This window comes from Equus przewalskii, chromosome 13 (genome assembly GCF_037783145.1).
Source record: "Equus przewalskii isolate Varuska chromosome 13, EquPr2, whole genome shotgun sequence".
NCBI classification, from domain to species: Eukaryota; Metazoa; Chordata; class Mammalia; order Perissodactyla; family Equidae; genus Equus; species Equus przewalskii.
Genome location: NC_091843.1, coordinates 83,515,456 through 83,537,258, shown reverse-complemented (window position 1 = coordinate 83,537,258; position 21,803 = coordinate 83,515,456). Strand labels below are relative to the sequence as shown.

Here is a 21,803-nt window from a genome sequence, read left to right as displayed (position 1 = left end):
AGGGAGGAGGGGTGCCATTTACATAGACGCCAGAGTACAAAATTAATGATGTTATTTTTTTTCTTAAAAATCATCAAAAGCTCCCTTTTCCCAAGATAAAGTCCAAGCTTCCTGGCATAGTTTGCAAAGGTCTTCATGTAAGAATGCACTGTCAGCATAGAGGGGTGGAGCCCTGAGAAAGCCTTGCTAGAAAAAGCTACTTCTAAGCTAATGTGGTAGAGAAGGGGAGGAGATTTGGGGCAGAGGGAATACCATCGAGTAAAGTCCAGATGACCGACACCTTACAGCATGTAGAGGCAAACACAAGCAGCTAGATATGGTGGAAACTGAAAGCATGAGGGAGCAAATAGTTAAGCTATTAAAATTTAACCAACTGAAATTATCTAGAACTCTAGGGTGTACTCAGCAACAGCTATTTTAAAATTGAGATAATTTTGTGTTTTCTCTTCTGCTATTTTTAAATAACTATAAACATATATATTTCTTGTTTTAAAAAACCCTACAAGTAAGGATAAAATTCTCCTTTGATCCTTTCACATCCCCACTCCCGGAAATAACTAGTCTGGCATGTATATTCTTTCAGATCTTTTACTATACTTTACATTCAAAAATATGTACCCACAAAAATATACATTGTTTTATATTCAAGGGTTTCCATGTAAATGGTATACTTCAGCTCACTTCTTTTACTAGAAAATGTTTTGGAAGTTTATTCACGTAAGTCCAAATAGATCTAACTCATTCTTACACCTCAGTTACTTTAGCCATTCCCTATATTTAGCCAACCCCATATTGGTTATTTAGGTAACGAGAATGTTTTTTCACAGTACCGCTCAGAGTTTGGCAAGTCAGAAAGTGAATAGTTCTGGGAATCACATACTCTCATCTCCAAAGTCCAGAAATACTGTTTCTTCATGGTGACAATAGTCTGTTTTCACCTTAACTGATTCCTCTTGTGAAACTGAACCAAACTAGTAACTTAGAGAAATCCTGTTTTATATTCCAAATGCAGACAGAGAAAATAAAATCATGGTAAATACTTATCAAAAGTATGTGAATCTCTCCTGAAATTAATTTCATTTCTACAAAATAGCCCTAGAAATTTTGTATATCCATTTTCCACTGAGCTCAGCACATATCAGTACAGTATCTAGTTATCTGCTAAATCCATATAACCCATTTGAGTCCAAATATCTGAATTTCCTTAAATAAGTTAGCAACATTTTTCTTTTTTGATGAAGCTTAATAATCACTGTATCTGAAATCTTATAATGTTGGTAAGAAAACAGTCTTAGGAATCCCTGATGATTAAGCAAGTTGAGCCAAGTGAAAATAGCCCTTGATCTAAAGAAAGAGATCAGTAAACTCTTTCATCATTTCATCAAGTTTTCAACTGCATTAAAATAAAAATTTAAAATCTCCATAGCCAGCTTTAGTTTCTTTTAAACACATCGTAAGTTGGCAATGATGAAGAAACAAATATTAAGAGCATCCTTTTTGTGATCTCAATCACTTCCTCTGTAGTATCAGTGGCTGTGACTTAGAAAGGGCATAGACCAAAGTCTTCTAATTAATGACTTAACTTCTGTTTTGATTTGAATTAACTTTGACACCAAATTTTTATTACACTGAATATTCCTTCTATGGTAAGATAACTGATTTCTTATATGTTGTGGGCAAATCCCTCAAATTCTGTATCTGCAAATAGGCCCTAATAGTTCATATATACAGTTGTCCCTTGGTATCCATGGGGGATTGGTTCCACGACCCCGAAGAGCCCAAAATCTGCAGATGCTCAAGTTCCTTATATAAAATGGGGTGGTATTTGCATACAACCTAGGCACATCCTCTTGTATACCTTAAATCATCTCTAGATTACTCATAATACCTAATACAATGGAAAGTCAATGTAAATAATTGTTATCCTGTATTGTTCGGGGAATAATGACAAGAAAAAAAGTCTGTACAACTTCAGTACAGATGCAACCATCGTAGGCCTTTTGATCTGCGGATGCGAGAACTTGTAGACAGGGAGGGCCGACTGTCCTAATTCATTAGATAAAAGATTTGGGAGCTATGTGTTTGTGTTTACCTGTGTGTATATGTGTGGGGAGCAGGTGAAGCTCAAGAAGGCTGTACTCATGCAGGGCACTTTGTCAAGGGGTTGCCTGTCACATCCCTGACCCAGTGAGATCCCTGGAGACAACGCGATTTTGAGCAGCACTGTCCACAGAAATATAAACGTGGCCCTAAATGAGAGCTGCACATGTAATTTTAAATTTTCTAGTAACTGCATTTAAAAAAATGTAAAACTAATTTTAGAAATACATTTATTTTACCCAACACATCCAAAATATTACCATCTCAACGAGTGGTCAAAATTTTTAAATTATTGCTATTTTATATTCTTTTGTTCGTACTAAGTCTTCAAAATCCAGTGTATACTTCACTCTTTTAGTAATTATCAACTGGATTAGTCATATTCAAGTGCTCAAAAATCCATATATGGCTAGTGGCTACCATACTAGACAGCAGAGAAATAGAGGGAAAACCAGGGGCTTTGGAATTAACACAGACCTAGGCTTGGATCCTAGTTCCATAACTCACCAAGCTGTGTGACCATGAGTCAATTAAATAAGCACTCTGAGTCCTGTTGTTCTCATCAGTAAAATGGGAATAATACCATCTACCTTGCAGATTTCTTATAAGAATTAGAGATAATATGTGTAAAGCACTTTGGGCCATTATGTGCCTGGCATATAATAGAACTCAATAAAAATCCTCCTAATCCTCTAAATTGGAGAATAAAAAGTACCACTGTAAAAAATCTCAAATTCAAAGTTTAAAAAAATGTGAAGAAGAAAAATAGAGAAACAAGGACTTGAAATAAGATTATCAAAATGTTTTCCAACTGAAATTTAGTCATCAATCCATTATTATCCACATAAAATAAAGAGAATCCAAAATCCTATTTTCCAAAATTGTGAATAATGCCAAAATAAGATATTGCTAGAACTAGAGATACGGTGATGTTTTTCTTCTTTTTTTGATTTTAGAGCAAATTTGCTTTCTTGATTATTGTTGTCAAGGCTAATATTAGTTTCCATTTCTAAGGGGGAAATGGCTAGAAAGTTGAATAGTAAGTTACCAGCAGAGAATGGCATTTTGGGATACTAAAAATGCTTACAAATAATCTACAGACTATATTATGCATACAGATAACTAAGCATTCACATATAATATATAATGATCAATTTTTCTCAAATAATTGTTAACAGTATATTTTTCATTTGCTTATATATCAAAACACAATGCAGAAAATATATAAAACATACCTCTGACAAAAATGTTTGAGCTGATTTCTGAGCTCCTACATGGAGCAGATATTCATATACGTAGAGTGCTAACCTGGAAAATGAATAAAATATTTATTGAGAAGAGGAATATTTAAAATTCATTCTTTAAATAATGCACACACCTTCTCATTACAAAAATATTTTATGCACTAAGTGATAGAAAATCAACTCCTATAACCTTTCAATGAGAGTTTATATATGTATGTTCTGAGAGAACTCAAACTAATGAAAATAGCACATAAAGAAAAAGACAAATATATCTTTTCTTGGCAAGAAACATCCAAATATAGATTTTGTCTTGGATCATCTCACTTATCATAACCTCATGCCCTATGTTATATTTGATATAACTAATAATTTATAACCAAACATTAATAACCCCTATAACTTATTTTAAGGTACAATTACTATCCTTCATTAGCAAAATAAATGAATTAAGTGATTGGACCTTTCCAACAACTTTATGTCCTTCAATCTTTTCAGTGAATATTAACATAAACTCTAGCTGTTTACACATCCATATGCCCACATGGGTGTTGAATGTCCATTTTAATATTTGTTCAGCAACTTCTCCTTATTCTTTAGATTTGATTGTTAAGCCAATAATATTTTACCTCATAAGGCATTCAACTTAACAGCAAACTATAGCATTAAGTAAACTTTAAAGATAGCAGATTATATTAAGCATTGGGTGCTTATAGTTCAAAGCATATAAATTCCAATTCCTGTATCCCAAAATTACACATAAATTTATCACTCAAATACAAAATATTAAGCATGCAGTATATACTTATACTACTCTCATTATCTTGTGGATTCAGAATTTTTAAGCTACACCATGTGGCTCAATTTCAGCTGAGCTGTTAACAAAATATTATTCATAAACCCAAATTAGTCTGAGGCAGTATTTTTAATGATATCTTGGACCGGTGCCCAGATAGCTCACAACAGTTCAGTTTCTGCTACACTATATTTACCAATATTGAGCCAGGTTTACGGTAAACAAAACAATGTAACAATAACCACAATTTGGTATAGCTACACCACTTCTCTTGCCAAGTGAATTTTTGATTGTTAAAGATTGATGGCATTTGCAAAAATGAATATTTTCTCCATTTTCATGAAAACTTATCAGGTATCTGTCATAAAAAGAAAGCCTGTACAAATCTAGTTGCTCTGTCCGTTTAATTCTTTCCCAATTCCAAAATTGCCCAACACTTAAAATGAAATTATTCTGTAGTTACTAAGCAGAATTACTCTTACTAACTGTAAAAGTGTAGTTATCTGTTGAAGTTACTCACAGATGGAAAGCACGTTACTGATCATGAGTATATGTATGCAATTTAGAAACACCTCCTAACCTCAAGTTGAACGACACTTCCTAGATCTGTGCTTCCCAACTCTCTTCCTACCCTAACACACGTGAGAGAAATGACATACTCCTTTTGGCAGCAGTATCTACCTGTGCAAGTACGGCTCATCCCCAAAGTACATCTTATTGATGCACTGGATGAATTGGAATATTCCTGTAGTTTCAAACAAACCAACCAACCCTACTGGTGATTCTTATCATACATTCTGCAAACACACATATCCCACACACCCTATCCCTCCACTAACCAGGCTCAATCCTATCACATGATTCACTGACCATGATGGCAAATTTCATCTCGAAAAAGCAGAGTATTTGTAAATTTGTCCTGGAGAGATTGTGAACCCTCAAAACTGCCTGCCAGTGGCAGTGTCACCCTCCTGCCTGAGAAGAAACACAGCCTCAGGTAATTCCTTGTGGCTTGTAAAATCTTGGGCCTAGAGCCAAATGAGTGGTTCAGGCTACACAAGAACTCCAGGCCTAACTCAAAAGCTGAACAATATGGATGCTCCATCAAGCTTGGGAAAGTCGGACGTGAGAGTCAGAGATCGAAGCAGAGGCACTGCGGTGGGCCTGCAGGGTAAGAGAACAGAGCCCAGAACAGTCAAGGCCAGAGCACAACTGTTGCTATGTCTTTGCAATGAACATCATCCCTCATCGCTCACAGTTAAGCAAGTCACTTACTTGTAATCTCTTCTTTATACTATTAAAGGGGCCAATATACTACCTCTCTGTTTTCAATAATTAATTATGTAACAAAAAGGATATCTCCTTACAAGTAGAATTAAAAGCAAGAATCCCCACTCTCTCTCTATGGGTCTAGGACAGTGATTCTAGAAAATGTATTGGAAGGGGCACAGAATCATGGCAACGAAGGGCCTCAAATACATAAGCAGAGATTCTAAAGCATCTTCCAAAGGGTGCACCTGCCCGCCTGGCCTCAGATCTGTGCTGCAGCAGCACACTGCTACCAACAGGGTGGTGGGGTGGATAGGGCTGAGACAATCTATCCACAACACCACCTCCTATATCCATGTTCTGCAACCTCCTTTGAACAACATTAATGCTTCCCAGGCAGTCAGGACCTCTGCTCCAGAAAGAGTGGCAGGGAGCACTGCCTGGGTGAACAATTAACTAACTCTATTGCCAAGACGACTCCATAATTCATCACCAGACAATCTCCAATATTTTAACAATCACTCTCAGGCATAAGATTCTCCAAATCTACTCTTTAGCCCTATCCTCACTAATAAGCTCCAAACCTGCTTCTCCAAATTACTGTTTTAAGTTTCTAACAAGATATTTCTCTCCTAAATTGCCCACCTCCTAAGCTAAATTTACCTTCTCCACCTGTTTACAGTACCTGTGCTCACTTTGAATGAAACATGATTTCTGAGTCTCAGTTTCCTCATCTGTAAAATGGGAATAAGAATACTTTCCTTGTATATTGCTGAAAGTATTGGAGAGCACCATAAACAGTGACAATGATCATTATAATGTCAGCTAATTCTCTCACATCTAGAAACATATTATCAAGTCACGTGCTGCATTCTAATGCTAAAATCTCTCCACATCTGCCATTCTTTTCTAGCCCCCTTCCTGCTTCTGAGGAACCACTAGGAGCCACGCCAAAAGTAGGAGTACTTGCTCTAGCTTCAGATACAGATGCTGTGTATTTTCCATTAGCCCCCCACAATAGAGGCAGTAAGGCCACCAGAAATTAAGAATCTCCAGAAGGTTCTGGGGGGAAAGCCCTGCAAAAAAAGATAGTGTTTGAACACAAATGACTCCAGGGGGTGGGGAGTGACACTTGTCCATTTATGCAGGAATATAAATCATAGTACAGTCCCTTACCCAGGGACACGAGATCATCAAACTTCATAAGCAGACAACATTTTATTTGGATTCGGTTTCTACTGAATAGTGAAAATTCAAGATAAATTTAAGAAAATTTAAGATAAAAATTGAATATACAAATATTTAAACTGTGCATACTCTTGAACTAATATTTTCTTTTTCCTTTTTGGGATCCTTTAAGAAATTTAACTACTTTTGATAAAGTACAGAGTAACTACTTAACCTATAATATATATATATAAGCTATAATATAACTTATAATGTGATCTAAATACACAGGAAAAAATGAACAATCACGCATAAGAGTTGGGCTGCAGAAGGTAGATCCACTCTTTTGTTTTTACATTGATTAGTGAAAAAGCACATCAATGACCTGTGGATCATGTATCTTTCAATGATCTTCCTTTCATTCTAATTTTCAACTGGATATCAATGACTGAGTTAACAAAGTTGTGACCAACGATTCTAGAGAGGGAGCCAAAGCCAGAATGCAAAATATACCCGAAACAGCTCAATACCTTCTTTACTCCGGGTCACTGAAGGCTCATAACCTTCAAAAGTAAGAGCAAAGGTAGAGGCTAAAATGAGAAGGACAGAGCCGAGCCAAAGCCTGAGCCCTCGGGGCACTGCCCTCAGTCAGCAATTACACGTCACACACGTCACCCACGTCACCTACGGCTGTGATGCACACTAATGTCGTTGTCCCTCAGTTACACACAGGCACTCACAGAGGCCATACGAGGCCGAACGGAAAAATCACCAACACTGGTAAAACTCCACAGTTCAAATTCTACCACCCTCTAGTCCTGATAGAGTCAAATCTCTTTCAAGGAGGCTTCATGAATCAAAGTCTCTAATAATTTGGATGTGGACAGGTCTGCTGCTTAACCTTTTAACCTATTTTACAAAAGGAAAGAGTGGGGGGATATCCCATGTACACTTTACTTTGCACATGATTCTAAGAAAAGTGGATTTTTTGTTATTTAAAAAATATATAATTAGAGGAGAATTAAAGGTATATAAAAATGAACACAACAAAAAATGTTAAACCTCTGACTGCCCCCTCCAAAAATCAAATAAAATTAAAAAGCAATAACGGACTGAGAAAATAGGATATGCCATCAACAGGATGACAAAAGGCCTATAGGCTTAATCTATAAAGAGCTCATATAAAACGACCTGCCAGAATTTGAAGATCTTAATTTTTAAATAATGATGAAGGTATGGAAATTAAAACTCAAATAAGAAGAATGGCTACCTATGGCCAGTGAGTAATCCTCAGGATAAATAATCAACCTCCCAGTCATAAGAAGTTATTTTAAAATTTCGCCAGTAAATGTAGCAAACATTCTAAAAACTCAAAAGCAGTCAATGCTCATAAGGGTAAAACATGGAAGTTTAAACGGTGCAGCTTTTCAGGAAAATAACATGGCAAGGTGAATAAGTGAAAGAGGCAAAGTGTAGAACAGCTCGCACAGCACACTCCCATCTACACGCTGCACGCACATTCTCGCAATGATGTTTCATACACCTGCAGGCACAGGAGCAACAGGTGTCACGCCCCAGCCTCCCCACTCTGCTGGAGTCATTCGGGCGCATTCAAACAGTGTCTTTTATCGCAGGGCTTTTTTTCCTAGGGATTGGGGGCTTAGGCTAAGAGGAAGGCCTTTTCACTGCATAAACTGTCTTCTGTTTGATTATTTTGCCTGTGCTTCTATTACTTATTCAAAAAGAAATAAACGAGCAAGTAGTAAACAATTAAATAATAAACCTTTTCTACCATTTCACCCAGTATTTTTACTCCCAAATAGCATTCTAAAAAATTAATCAGAAATCCGAACAATGTATAATTAAGCTTGTGGCAAAACTATAGCAGTGAAAAACTGGCAATGTAAGTATCTGATAAAAGAGGAAAAATTAGATTGTGATATATGCTTGCAATGGGAAATATATTTTTGAAGATATACACAGACACACACACTGTGCATAGAAAAAGAGTGAAGGAAATATGAGTTACAGCTACTGGTAGAATCATTAATAAGAAGAAGAAGAAGTAGTAACAGATTAAGTCCAACTACTATGGATGGGGCAGAAAAACTAAATAAAGCAGTAAAACCAGTATAGCCTAGTTAGAGGAGAGGCAAAGGGCCCGGTGCCCCTTCAGAAGGCCTGAGGGAGGCTCTCATCACAGCACTGGCTTCCAAACAACAATTACCATGGCAGCTTTGTGTCTCCAGTTAAAGATCAAACTTTGTGTCATTCACACTACACAAAAATCCAAGATATTTGGCTAGATAAAAATATAAAACCTCTCATAGATTTTCTGCAAAGATTTTTTCCCAGTTTGTTGTCTGACTTAATTTTGGACAGGTTTTTTGGGGGGTGGGAGGGAGAGACATTCAGATATTTTTGATTTTTAAACACAGAAATAGCTAATATGAAAATAAAAACACTAAACCCTTATAGATAAATGGGCAGAGACAATAACAAACATCACAACTAATTTTACAATGTGGAAAATGTTTAACATCACTAGAAATCAAAGAAATACATATTAAAGCAACAATGGGATTTAAATTCTCACTTAAATGCATAATAGGTAAGGAAATGGATATGCAAACGCTGCTGATGGCAATAAACTGGTATAGCTCTTTTCAAAACCAATTTGGCAATTAGTATACATCAAGAACTTTCAAAAAAGATTTCACACACTTTGATCCAATAATTCCATCACTGGGAATCTAGCCTAAAAAAATTACTTTAAATGTAGAAAAGCTTAATGCACAAAGATTTTTAACCAAAGAATATGGAGAACAATTAAAAAACAATTAAAAAGGAAACTGTTTTACAATAAAATATTTTACGTTAGTTTCATGCTTAAAAATATAATTCAGAATTTACGTATATTCATTCAATAAGCACTTAAGTGACTTTTCTCTCCTTAATTTTTTAACTTTAAAATCTGGGAAAATGTCATTGCCACACCACCAACCAAAATTATTTCAAATTTACCTTGTGAAAATTACAAAATCTAACAAACAAATTTTTACCATTCACATGAACGAAATCTACTACATGCTTGCCAATAGGTATCATCTAACAGTTCTAGCATAGATTAAGTATTTAACTAATAAGGCATCTACAACAGATAGCGTCACCTAAGAGTCTAATTACAGCAAATTCTCAACTATCCTTGTAATGAAGGGAGTTCACATTCTGGAAAAAGCCTAAAGACCTTACTTCACTCAACTCTTTCTACAACCTAGCTATCCAATTTAAGATTAAATTTCTTCCTCTGAAGGAAATGGTAGAAAACAAGCAACTATGGGCAAGATATAAAAATAGAAGGTTTCCAAGATAGTACTGTTAATTTGCAAACAAGTTTTCCAAGATACACATAAATAAAAGGTGAATACTGCCTATAGTTCAGAGCCGATTCCTAACTCTCTTTCTACACACATATAAACATACATATGTCAATATCTATGTGTGTATAATTCATCTATATAAAACAAATCATTACTTCACAAAAGTAAATAAAAATGACCTGATTTTTAAAATCTGAATTTACAGAACAAAGTAGATATGACTGTTTATATCCTAGAAAGGGTTTTTTAAATCTTGTGAACAGGATTCATCAAGAGTTTCCTTTACATTACACATTCTAGTCATAATAATACGATTTAATATTTATAAAACTTTTTAGGAATAATGTGTGCCAGCTGTGGATAACATTTAATTATGCCTCACAATATTCCTGTGATATAGACATTTATAAACTATGCATAAATATCATTAGGTAAATGTCTAGACAATGGAAAGTCTAACTACCAAGAAATGGCCATGTCTGTCAGCCTGACCACAATATCCTGTATCCACTTTTCACACTTATGTCTGTCTATTAACTCTTAAAGTACCTTGCAAGCTATCATTTTTTTTTAATTGAGGCATAATCAACATATAACATATTAGTTTCAAGTGTACAACATAATGATTCAATATTTGTATATATTGCAAAATGATCACCACAGTAAGTTTAATTAACATCTGTCATCATACATAGTTACAGAATTTTTTTCTTGTGATGAGAACTTTTAAGATTTACTCAGCAACTTTCAAATATGCAATAGAGTATTATTAACTACAGTCACCATGCTGTACATTACATCCCCATGACATTTATTTTATAACTGAAAGTCTGTACCTTTTGACCCCCTTCACACATTTTGCCCAGCCCCCACCTCCGGCAACCACCAATCTGTTCTCTGTATCCATGAGGCAAGCTATCTTTTTAATATTCTAAAAAGATGTAGTATTGAGACTGAAAAGCAAAAGAAAGTAGCCATTTAATATGAGAAAACACACATCCATCCCAAACTTCAGTGATGAAAACTGACTGTTAGCATTTTGCAGTCATCTCACATTTAGCAAGGAAAAAGAAAAAAGATTCAAATAAACATAAAGCCTTCAAATTATTCAATCCCCACTTGTCATTTTAAAATTCTTTTTGTTAATTTACATATGTGCAAAGGTGGAGGAAAGACAGGGTAGGATAATAACTTCAAAAAACAGCTGTTTCTAATTTCTCTCGAAATTAAGCCTCTATAGTGCACTTTCTCTCTCATTTACCTCTGTATCCCAGCACCTAAAATAGTAAGTACTCGATACATATTTTTTTTTTTAAAGATTGGCACCTGAGCTAACAACTGTCACCAATCTTCCTCTTTTTTTTCCCTTTTTTTTTTGTGTTTTCTCCCCAAACCTCCCCAGCACACAGTTGTATATCCTAGTTGTGGGTCCTTCTAGTTGTGGGATGTGGGATGCCGCCTCAGCATGGCCTGATGAGTGGTGCCATGTCTGCGCCCAGGATCCGACCCATGAAAACCCTGAGTCGCCGAAGCAGAGCGCGTGAGCTTAACCACTCAGCCAGCCCCTCAACATATGTTTTTTAATGAATGAGTGACTCTCTTAGACCAGGCATAAGGGACTTACAGAATACTCTGATTTCCTCCAATCAAGACATTCAAATGAGAAGTGTAAGATATCCCCTTAGACATCTATTTTGGCATTAGCATCCTCTCAGTATCCTTAAGATTCAGCCTCTTAATAAAATACTGTACTGTTTGACAACATGGATGTTACCTAAACAATTCTTTCACACTGATTCCTAATCCCTATAGACAACGGGTGATTTTTTTTTTAAAGAAATAAATTAGTCCACTGAGTTGTGGGTGGTAGATTTTTGCTGTTTTAGTTGTTATTTTTAATAAAACAAAAGCCCAAAGACACTAGCTTCCCTCTCTCCTCTTTATTTCCTTTTAAAAGGAAATAAATCAAGGTTAGGAAATAAACAATAAACAGATAGCACAGGGGTCTTTTATTTAGCACTGGTGAATAGTATGCATCCAAAATCCTGCATCTAAAACCCATTCCCCACCTTTTGTCCTGAAATCCCAACGACAGTAGCCACAGAAGCCTCAGATAGAGAGAACTTAGAAGAGATTAAGACTCCTAATGGTCTTAGAGTCATGTTGGGTATAGAAAAGAGATCTCTCTTATGCCTGAGCTACTGTATAATTCCAGGGTTGACCATCGACACATATCAGCGTCCAAATGTGACTCCTCAATGATACAGCAATAGTTAGCTGGATCACAGCTGGTAAAAAGTGGCAAGGAGTATCTGGCAGCCACCGAGAGGCTGCTCATGGGATTGTAAGTAGTTATGAGCAGCGAAACTAGATCAGCCTGATCAAATTTTCAACAGGGCTTACAACCTGGTGCTAAGGAGGTGTGAAAAATTAGGAATCTGTTTCTAACATTGTCTTTTTAAAGTCCTTCATCATTACCAGCGAAACTAAAAACCAGCCTCAGAGTAAAACTGTGCCTATGCAACCACACAATACTATAATACCCAAGCCTTTGTTTTAAATACACTTAAAACATTTATTTTTTGTATATTTTCAATATCTATTTTAGAGAAATAGATACTTGATATACATACAGATATTGATACTAAACTGGGCATTAAATGTTTTAGGGCGGGGATAACTGCATCAGATAAGAAAGACAGGGAGAGAAATGAAAGATTTAACAATTAGATGGATGGCTGGGCATTAAAAAATACTACTGTGCTGATGTTTCATTGATGTCATATATTATAGACAAGTAATGTGGGGAGTACGGATTTGGAATTAAATGATTTGGTGTGCTTAGAAACAGAAATTCTTGCCTTATACAGACAGGCAAGTGCACAATTAAAATGACTACTATCAATTTTGGAAAAATAAAAAAGGCTAAGATATAAAGAGAATTAATAAAAATCTAATTAATCAACATTTCTTAGAAATACAGCTATTCATAGAATTTAGTAAAATTCTCTATCCAATCTTCTAGCTAAGCTATATAAACTGGAAACACAGTACTGGGTACACTCGATAATAGTACTTACTCCATTTCAATCCACCTTGAAGACTTTACTTTATACTCCAGCTCCCATTTGCCTATGGAATCTTGATATACACAGTTTAAGTCATAGTCTTTACTTCCTATCTGTTTGTGTTATCCTTACAGAAGTAGATTTTCCTTTATACCCATCCAGAACACTAGTAGCTTTTTAATACAGTCATTTGTCTTTTAAAGAAGGGCATATGTTCTAAGAAATGAGTTGTTAAGCAATTTTGTCATTGTATGAACATCAGAGTGTACTAAAGGGGAAGAAAATTTGCCACCCAAAAATGTATCTCTTTAACATGAGGATTATTTTAAGCTGATTATTTCTAAGAAACAAAAGACTCAGTTTTTCTTGTTACCTCTCCTTTAACTGCCCAAAACAATTCTGATTTTAAAAAAAACCTGTCTCAGGAAGTGAGCTACCACCTTAGCAGAACATGAAGTAGGTGGCAGACAGGCAGAAACCTAGAAAAGTCTGTTTGTTAGGCTCCCCTCTGTGTTGTTCTGTTTCTGTATGACCAAACACTTGTTTTCCAAACTTTTGCTCCTTTTCACCTACCTGTGAATTGCCTTCCTTCCCTTTGAAGTCCCTTACTCTCCCAATCCCCAACATCTTCTTTTGTCTTTAGCTGAGGATGTTATTTAAGGTGAGGGCTTCGACCATTTTAGCAAGTTACTCAGTTTTCCCGGGTTTCTCCCAGTATACAAGTTATTAAACTTTTGTTCTTCTCCTGTTTTTCTGTCTCATGTCAATTTCATTCTTAGCCAAGCCAAAAGAACCTAGAGAGGTAGAGGTAAATTTCTTCCTCCCCTACAGTACTTACACAAACCTAGATGGTATAAGCAGACTACACACCGAGGCTATATGGTTCTAATCTTACGGGACGACTGTCATATATACAGGCTGGCATTGATCAAAATGTTGTTATGCAGCACATGGCTGTACTTGTTGACTAACCTTGGAGGTCTTCTTGTACTCTATTTCAATGTTTTAACATCAAAATTAACACCAGAAACCAGACTTCCACTTAGCCCGTAACAGAAGAGAAGGAGTAAGTGGGACTGAACTTGCCCTCTGGCTATAAACACTAGAAAATTGGATGTAATATATGAAACAACTGTTTTGGACAACAGGCAGTACAGGCCTGCAATTCCCGAGTAAAGTGGAACCAAAATGAGTCCTATCAACACTCTAGCTTTCTACCTCAAGGCGCATTCCAAAACACAGTGCAGGGTGGGAGAAATCCAAATATAGGACAGTGGTCTCGAGTTGAGGAGATCAAGACATCAGATTTGAGGGAGGTTAAGGCAACTGGAATTTGTGGGCAGAATATCAGACAGTGACACAGAAAAAGAGCTCCAACAACCTGCATGGGGTCCCTGTGCACATATGTAGGGTGAAACTCTACCAGGCCAGGCAAGAAACCATTGGTCACACAGGGCTGAGAAACCACTGATTACTCACAGTAGAAAGACCTCAATGAATACCAAGAGTATTCAGTAGAGACCCATGGGGTCACACTTCAGATGTAGGACTATACTAGTCCTAGTGTAAAAGCAGACTTAGCCTAACAATGGTGGGTAATTTAACAACCCAAACCAAGCTTTTAACAATATGCAAGTGTAGCCAGATTAACTTGGCTAGAAAACAGCTTTAAGTAAAGATAAGTGCCAAAAACAAAGTGATATTGGGTACCAAGTCAATGATATTAAAATAACTTTCAGGTTGGTGAATGACTTGACCAAACTGCTAAAACCAAATGAATCATTACTTCTACAGAGAGAGCAGTATGAAGTACTAAGAAAAACCAATACAATGACAAATATTTTGTTACCATATTTTCATCTTAAGCATTTTTATGCTGTAACATTCTGGAGAGTTCACAGTTTTTCAGCAGGTGATATCTCTAAATCTTGAAATGAGATCAACAGAGGGGGAGAAAATTTACTTAAAAAATTCAACTGAGGACAAAATGTCCTAGAATAGTTACTTTATCAAAGGATACTTGCAGTTATATTTAGAGCCAATGTGAAATAACTTTCCCCACCTGAGAGAATAATATTATAAATGGTAATGAGTTATTTTTCCCAAATTGAGAAAATGAGCACTGCTTTGTGCTAAGAAGACACAGTGGGCATCAAGATTTAACTAGATAGAAATTTCCTAAGAGTTAAATGCAAATCAAGAAACACAATGCATCAGTTCAACACGACCCTACAAATCCAGATTAAAGACAGAAACTATACAGAGGTTTAAAAAAAAAGCAAAAGCAAACTTTTTTCAAATAAATTTTCATTGATCATTTTTACAAGAGAATTGATATTTCTTCATGCATTCAAATATGAACAGCCAAAGCACAATGACTCTAACCAAATATTCTTAAGTGACTTAAAAATTATTAGACCGTAAGATTTTATTTGGACTAATTATCTTCACCAAAGTAAATTTTCCTTAAAAAACAAAAAAGAAAAGAAAAGTTAAGTGTTATGGTAAAGCTCCATTTTTACTTTTAGAATTAACCATGTTAAATTTATGTTCTAATTCATAAATGATTAATTTCATTTCTTATTATTCAATTTCAGTTATCTTTAACCAGCTGAATAATTACTTAATGTCCTTTCCTCAAGTAAACTGCATAAGAGCACTTCCACCAGAAAATAGGCAAATGAAGCATAAGAGTTTACTAAACTCAGCCAAATGATATTAAATCTTTTTATAGGATATTCTTGGGATATTCATTTGAAATTAGTGTCTTTAATAAAGCTTTACATTATATTTATTCAAGGTTCCCAATATTCGTCAGAAAATTTAAAGGCAGGAGAGAAAATTATCTTTGAAAATTACTTCCCAAAGCAATAATTTTACCTAAGTCAACAGTGATCTTAAATAAGAAATTTGAGATTTTTAAAAACATGTATATACCTTTTGATGGTACAACTTTACCTCTGGAATTTATTCTAAAACAAGTATACAAAAAGATTTATACAAAGAATTTTCATGACAGAGTTTTACAGACAGCAAAAAAAAAAAAGAACCTATATGTCCAACTCTGTGAAACTCATTAAATTATTGTACACCATTTGTTTATTTGCATAAAATAATGGAAGTATTTAGAATAAAATGTTAAAAAATAATCACAACAAACACTGACACCACCAAATGCCAGTGAGGCTGTGGAGCAACAGGAACTCTCCTTCATTCCTCGGAATGCAAAATGGTACAGCCACTTTGGAAGACAGTTCATCAGTGTCTTACAAAGCTAAACATACTCTTCCTACTATCCAAAAATCATGCTCCTTGGTATTTACTCAATGGAATTGAAAACTTACGTCCACACAAAAACCTGTACATGGATGTTTACAGCAGCTTTATCCATAATTGCCAAAACTGGAAGCAACCAAGATGTCCCTCAGTAGGTTAATGGATAAACTGTGGTACATCCAGACAATGGAATATTTACTAAGCATTACAAAGGAGAGCTATCAAGACACAAAAAGACACAGAGGATCCTTATGTGCATATTACTAAGTGAAAGAAGCCAAGCTGAAAAGACTGTATGATTCCAACCAGATAACACTGTGGAAAAGACAAAACTATGAAGACAATAAGAGGATAAGTGGTCGCCAGGGGTCAGCGGGGAAGGAGGGATGAATAAGCAGAGCACAGAGGATTTTTAGTGATGAAAATACTTTGTATGATGCTATTTAACAGTGGATATGTGTCATTATACATTTATCCAAACCCATGGAATGTACAACAAAGTGAACCCTAATGTCAACAATGGACTTTGGGTGATGATAATGTGTCAATATAGGTCCATGAAGTGTAATAAACGTACCACTCTGGAGTGAAGTATGGATAATGAGGGACCCTATGCATGTGTAGGGGGAGGGAGTATATGGGAAATCTCTGTACCTTCTGCTCAATTTTGCTGTGAACCTAAAACTGCTCTTCAAAAAATATATTTTTTAAAAAAGTGATTACAATAGGTAATAGAGCTTCTTCCTTCTCTGTACTGTATTTTGCAAATATTCCACAATTAGGAAAACATTATTTAAAAATTTAGTCGTGAATTCATATATCTCCTTCTCAAGCTTATTGTACGTTACTATCTACATGTAATATTTCCCTCAAGTACAGAAGAACACTAATCGTGCACTCTAATAAGTCATTTCAATAAACTGTAACCAAGAAAACATGTTCTAAGTACAGTCATGTGCCCACATAATGACGTTTTGGTCAATGATGGACCACACATATGATGGAACTCCCATAAGATTAGTACCATATAGGAATGTAGTAGGAGTACCATGTAAGTTTGTGTAAGAACTCTGTAATGTTCGCACAATGATGAAATCACCGGATGCCTTTCTCAGAATGTGTCCTTGTCATTAAGCAACACGTGATTGTAATGTAAATTACACATCCCAAGAAAATAAGATGAGTGGAAAATGATTAAAAGTAGTCTAATATTTTTCCTCTCACTACTAAGCACTGAAAATAACTTAACTCAGAATTCCTTCCTGGCTTTACCACTCATCTTTCTTAATTCTTCCTGTTAATTCTCTTTTCTAACCTTTGCACATGCCATTTTGGCATTCAGATCCACTCAGCTTTACATCTGCTTTCTCTTCCCACTCACACCACATTCCCTACTACTTCTTGCCTACTCCTTCCACCTTCTTTTTTAATGTTTCCTTTTAATGTTTCCCCTTGTTCCAACTTCCTTAACCCCAGCCAAATCCCTATACTCATCTAGCTGTAACTCTTTTGGTAATGTCTTTAGTTGGGCCTAGCTCATTATTGTCACATTTAAAGTATCCACATTTCTATGCACCATTAAGTGAGGTTAGTGCTTATAATCCATTTCCCACTTTGCCTAGAGCAATCCTGGAAGAGTTTTTCTCATAACAAATTCCAGCAGTATCTCTGATCCGTACTCCTTAGGGCATAGGCAGAACAGGAAAGAAACGCTTCAGAACACACCTGTAGATACAAGGACTCAGAACTGTTAATACCACAGAAGGAAGCGGGCAGGTGTTCAAAGGAAAACCCCAACACTGGAAAAACAAAGGATAATTCTTTCCCTCTGATTTTCAGAGGGTATAAATGTACGGTAATTTTTTTTAATCATTATTTGGAGCTACTTTTTAAAAGCTCCATATAAAATGATCAGAATCACAGGGTTTTCTCCCAGGGTTTAATCTATTTCCTAGTGTTAGTGTGAAATATTTAGACACTTACAGCATTTGCTATTTCAGGCCATTTATTCTTCTCTTTATTAGACAATTCTTAAGTATCTATTGCAGAATTTGTGGCAATATGCTCAGAGAGTGCTGCTTTATACCAAGAAAGAGTTTGTTTAACAAATTAGTAGCATAAAGATAATTCTAAATATGTTAGAAACAAAAACTATTTCAAACATCCTCAGAAATTTTACATAACCACACTTAGGCTCATCAGCATTAGTTAGTAAGTTCCTACTATTGTTCTACATCTTAGACAAAAACAAAGTGAAGATACAAATCTTGCCCTCAAGTAATTTTCAGACATGTTAATGGGAGAAAGCATATAATTAAAAATAAGATCACTAAGACAAAGCAGCATATGATGGGTGTGCAGGCAACAAAAATACCAAGAATTCAGAATAGGAAGAGACCATTTTAAGAGATTCTTGACAAAAGGGCTTTAAATGACAGAGGAAATGGCACTTAAGCTAGGTAGTAAGGGAAATGGGATAGCAGGAAGAAAAGGAGATTCTTAAGGAAAGACTAATAGCATGAAAGAATTAACTACACTATATGCGACACTGGTAACGAAAATAAAATTCTCTACGTACCTAAGAGTAATAAAATGGTTTCATAATATATTCTATTATTAAGACAGATCCCTACTTATCAATATGCAATAGAAAGATTTTCCTCTACTATTATGGAATATAACAGTAATAATAGCAACATATTTACAGTGTTTTACAGTTTACAAAACGCTTTCACATATGAAACTAAATTGTTAATTATTTAGTAGCTGCTTATAATAATTTTATTAAGAATTTCTTCTCATAGTTCTCTTTTAATTATTTTTTCAGCTTATATTAAAACAAGCCTTATTATGTGCATTTGTAATTGAAAAAATGTTCATCTAGATGGAATTCCCTATGGCATTTCCTAATTAAAATTTAGGTTACCATGAAAAGCTTTGGATCCAATACAGAAGTTTATTTTGTACCCCAAAACATAAGCAAAACCCCACAATTTTATTTAAATATCAGTGGAATTTATATTTTTCAAATTTAAAGTGATTCTGATTCTTGAGTTATATTTATATCAAAAATAAATTTTTAAAAAAGTATCTCTACATAAAAAGCCAAAATAATCAACAGAGAAAAGGAAAAAATAGACAAGGGAAGGAAAACAGGATTAAATAGAATATGAAGCTCCACTAAATTAATCTCCAGATAGTCAATTTTCAATCAATTGAACTAAGAAGCATTTAGCACCCATGGATGCCTAAATCAATGAAAAGAGTGAGCTAAGAGATCGTGGCTTTCTTAAGTCCAGATGGAAATAATCAAACTAATTCCTTGATTTGAGATAAGCAATCACAGCACAATCATCAAATTTGAAAATAAAATTAAGGCGATAACTAATATATTTAGATTCCTGAATTAGTATCCTAAAAGAACAGGCACTCTGAAACACTGCACTAAATCTGGTAAGATTAACTTAACAAAAATAAACATAAAACCCTGTGTTTAAACCAAAAAACTTGTACAGGATAGACAAATATAACTTAACAACAGCCCATGTGAAAAGACAGGTTTTAGTTAACTGCAAGTTTAATATGAATTAATAGAGTTTCTGACTGCCCTGCCAAAAGAGCTAATTTCATCTTTAAATGCATTAATAGAGTACAGAACTAGAAAAGGAGAGGTAATGGTCCTAGAAAGATGAGGGATGCGGGGGGGGGGAAGACAAGTCATGAACGATGGTTGAAACCATCAGTGATGCATAGCCTGTAAAAAGAAAAGGCTCAAATATTAATAGCTTGTCAGCTATTAGAGGGATTGGTCTTATTTCACATGGCTAAAGAGGATGGGAGTAAAACCAATGGGTTAAACTGATAAGAAGGCAAATTGTCACTCAGTATACCATGGACCCTTTTGTAACCATTAGAGCTATCCAAAAACATGATGGGCTGGGAAATGAACAATTTTGGGGTTGGAAAATGTGAGTGTCCAACCTCTGAAAGAGTAAATGTACAGGCTGAAACCAGGAAGACTGCAGGGGCTTTATTCATTTATTCAGTATCATTTATTCACATTTATTCATGATAGAAGTTTGGATTAGATGACCTTTAAAATACCTCCAAGTATAAGATTATATAATCCTATTATTATTAAAATATGGCCCAGAGCAATGTTGACTTACAGATCGACAGAACTATTTGGTAGAAGAGTTGAGATTAGGATGTATGACTCTTAAAGCTTAGTTCACTCTATCTAGAAAAATACTGAAAGACATCAGGATTCAATATCTTCCTCAAAGAAATTTTATTACCCAGGAGACATCACTCTGTGACTAAGTGAAGGACAGAGAAGTGACAGGCTCACCTGTCAAAGTTGAACCTAGAGCAACTGCTAGTACAACCGCCACTCCTACCACCCTACTCCTCCACTCGAACATTAAGAAGATAAACTCTGCTTCTCCATAATTTCAGTCTGTGCGGTTCCTACAGATCGGTGTGGACCAACATGCCAAGGTTTCCAAACCAAAACTGTAAGAGTAAAGCATGCTATCTATACACACCTATGGGAAAAGTCTGGCCCTATCAGTCAAAGATTATTCAACTGACTCCATGTAAATTGGTTCAGTGGGTAAAATCGGGGCAAGCAGAGTTCCAATCAATAAATGGGAAGAAGAATATCCCTATAAAACTATCTAAGAGAATACGCAATTTCTAAACACATTTATTCTTTCCAAATTCCCCCAGATGTTAGCTTTTCAAAGAGCAGAGAATTGTTACATCCTATATTAGTTTAATCCTTTTAACCTAATCTACCCTATAATTAGAAACCATACTTTTTTATTCAAAAACATTTGAAGGGGATAAATTACACTAATACTGACAATTACAAAGCCAGCTAAATAGAAAGTGTGTTATAATAGGTTCATGGTCCTAAATCAGATTACCATGCCATTTCAGTATTTTCTTGGCATATCAAAATATAATTTATAGAACGTAAGTAAAATATTTTAGCAAAGGTCTGCCTTCCTCAATTGACTTCCCTAAATATCTGCAAAATTAAATGTTTGAAAGCAGAATGGTTTGCAAATCAAACCAATGCCAGGTGCACAATCTATTCCTCTATCTTTAACAGTTCCCTTTTGATTATCCACAGTACTGTCCAGGAGAAATACCACAGAAGCTCCAAAACAGCAGATTAACCAAATTTACAGAGCTTTAAGTCTCTACGTTCCTCCTCCAAACATACACTCACACACAGACACAATTTTAACCTCTTCTGTGGCAGAGACTGTTGGTTGCCTCTAAGGTCTCTCACCTGAGTAGTAAGAAACCAAACTTTTGGCTGGATATATTGTTTCCCAGCTAATAGATAACATTCCCCTATTCCCCTTGAAGCTCCGTATGTTCACTTGCCTGAAGTTTGACCCAAGAGATACAGATTGAAGATGGAAGACTTACACAAGGGGATACATTCTACTATGTCCCCTTATTCCTATCAGCCTGTAAGGTGGGTGTGATG

At 35.4% G+C, this 21,803-nt stretch overlaps 1 protein-coding gene across 20 annotated transcripts in view; it reads right to left on the bottom strand.

Annotated features, from left to right (window-relative positions):
- Positions 1-21,803, bottom strand: part of SSBP2 (single stranded DNA binding protein 2) — a 293,559-nt gene that overhangs the window by 210,110 nt on the left and 61,646 nt on the right. For all 20 annotated transcript variants that reach the window (XM_008518050.2, XM_008518049.2, XM_008518051.2 and 17 more), the window contains exon 2: positions 3,336-3,408. In XM_008518050.2, the coding sequence (XP_008516272.1) occupies positions 3,336-3,408 (73 nt within the window). The remainder of the gene's footprint in view (positions 1-3,335; positions 3,409-21,803) is intronic.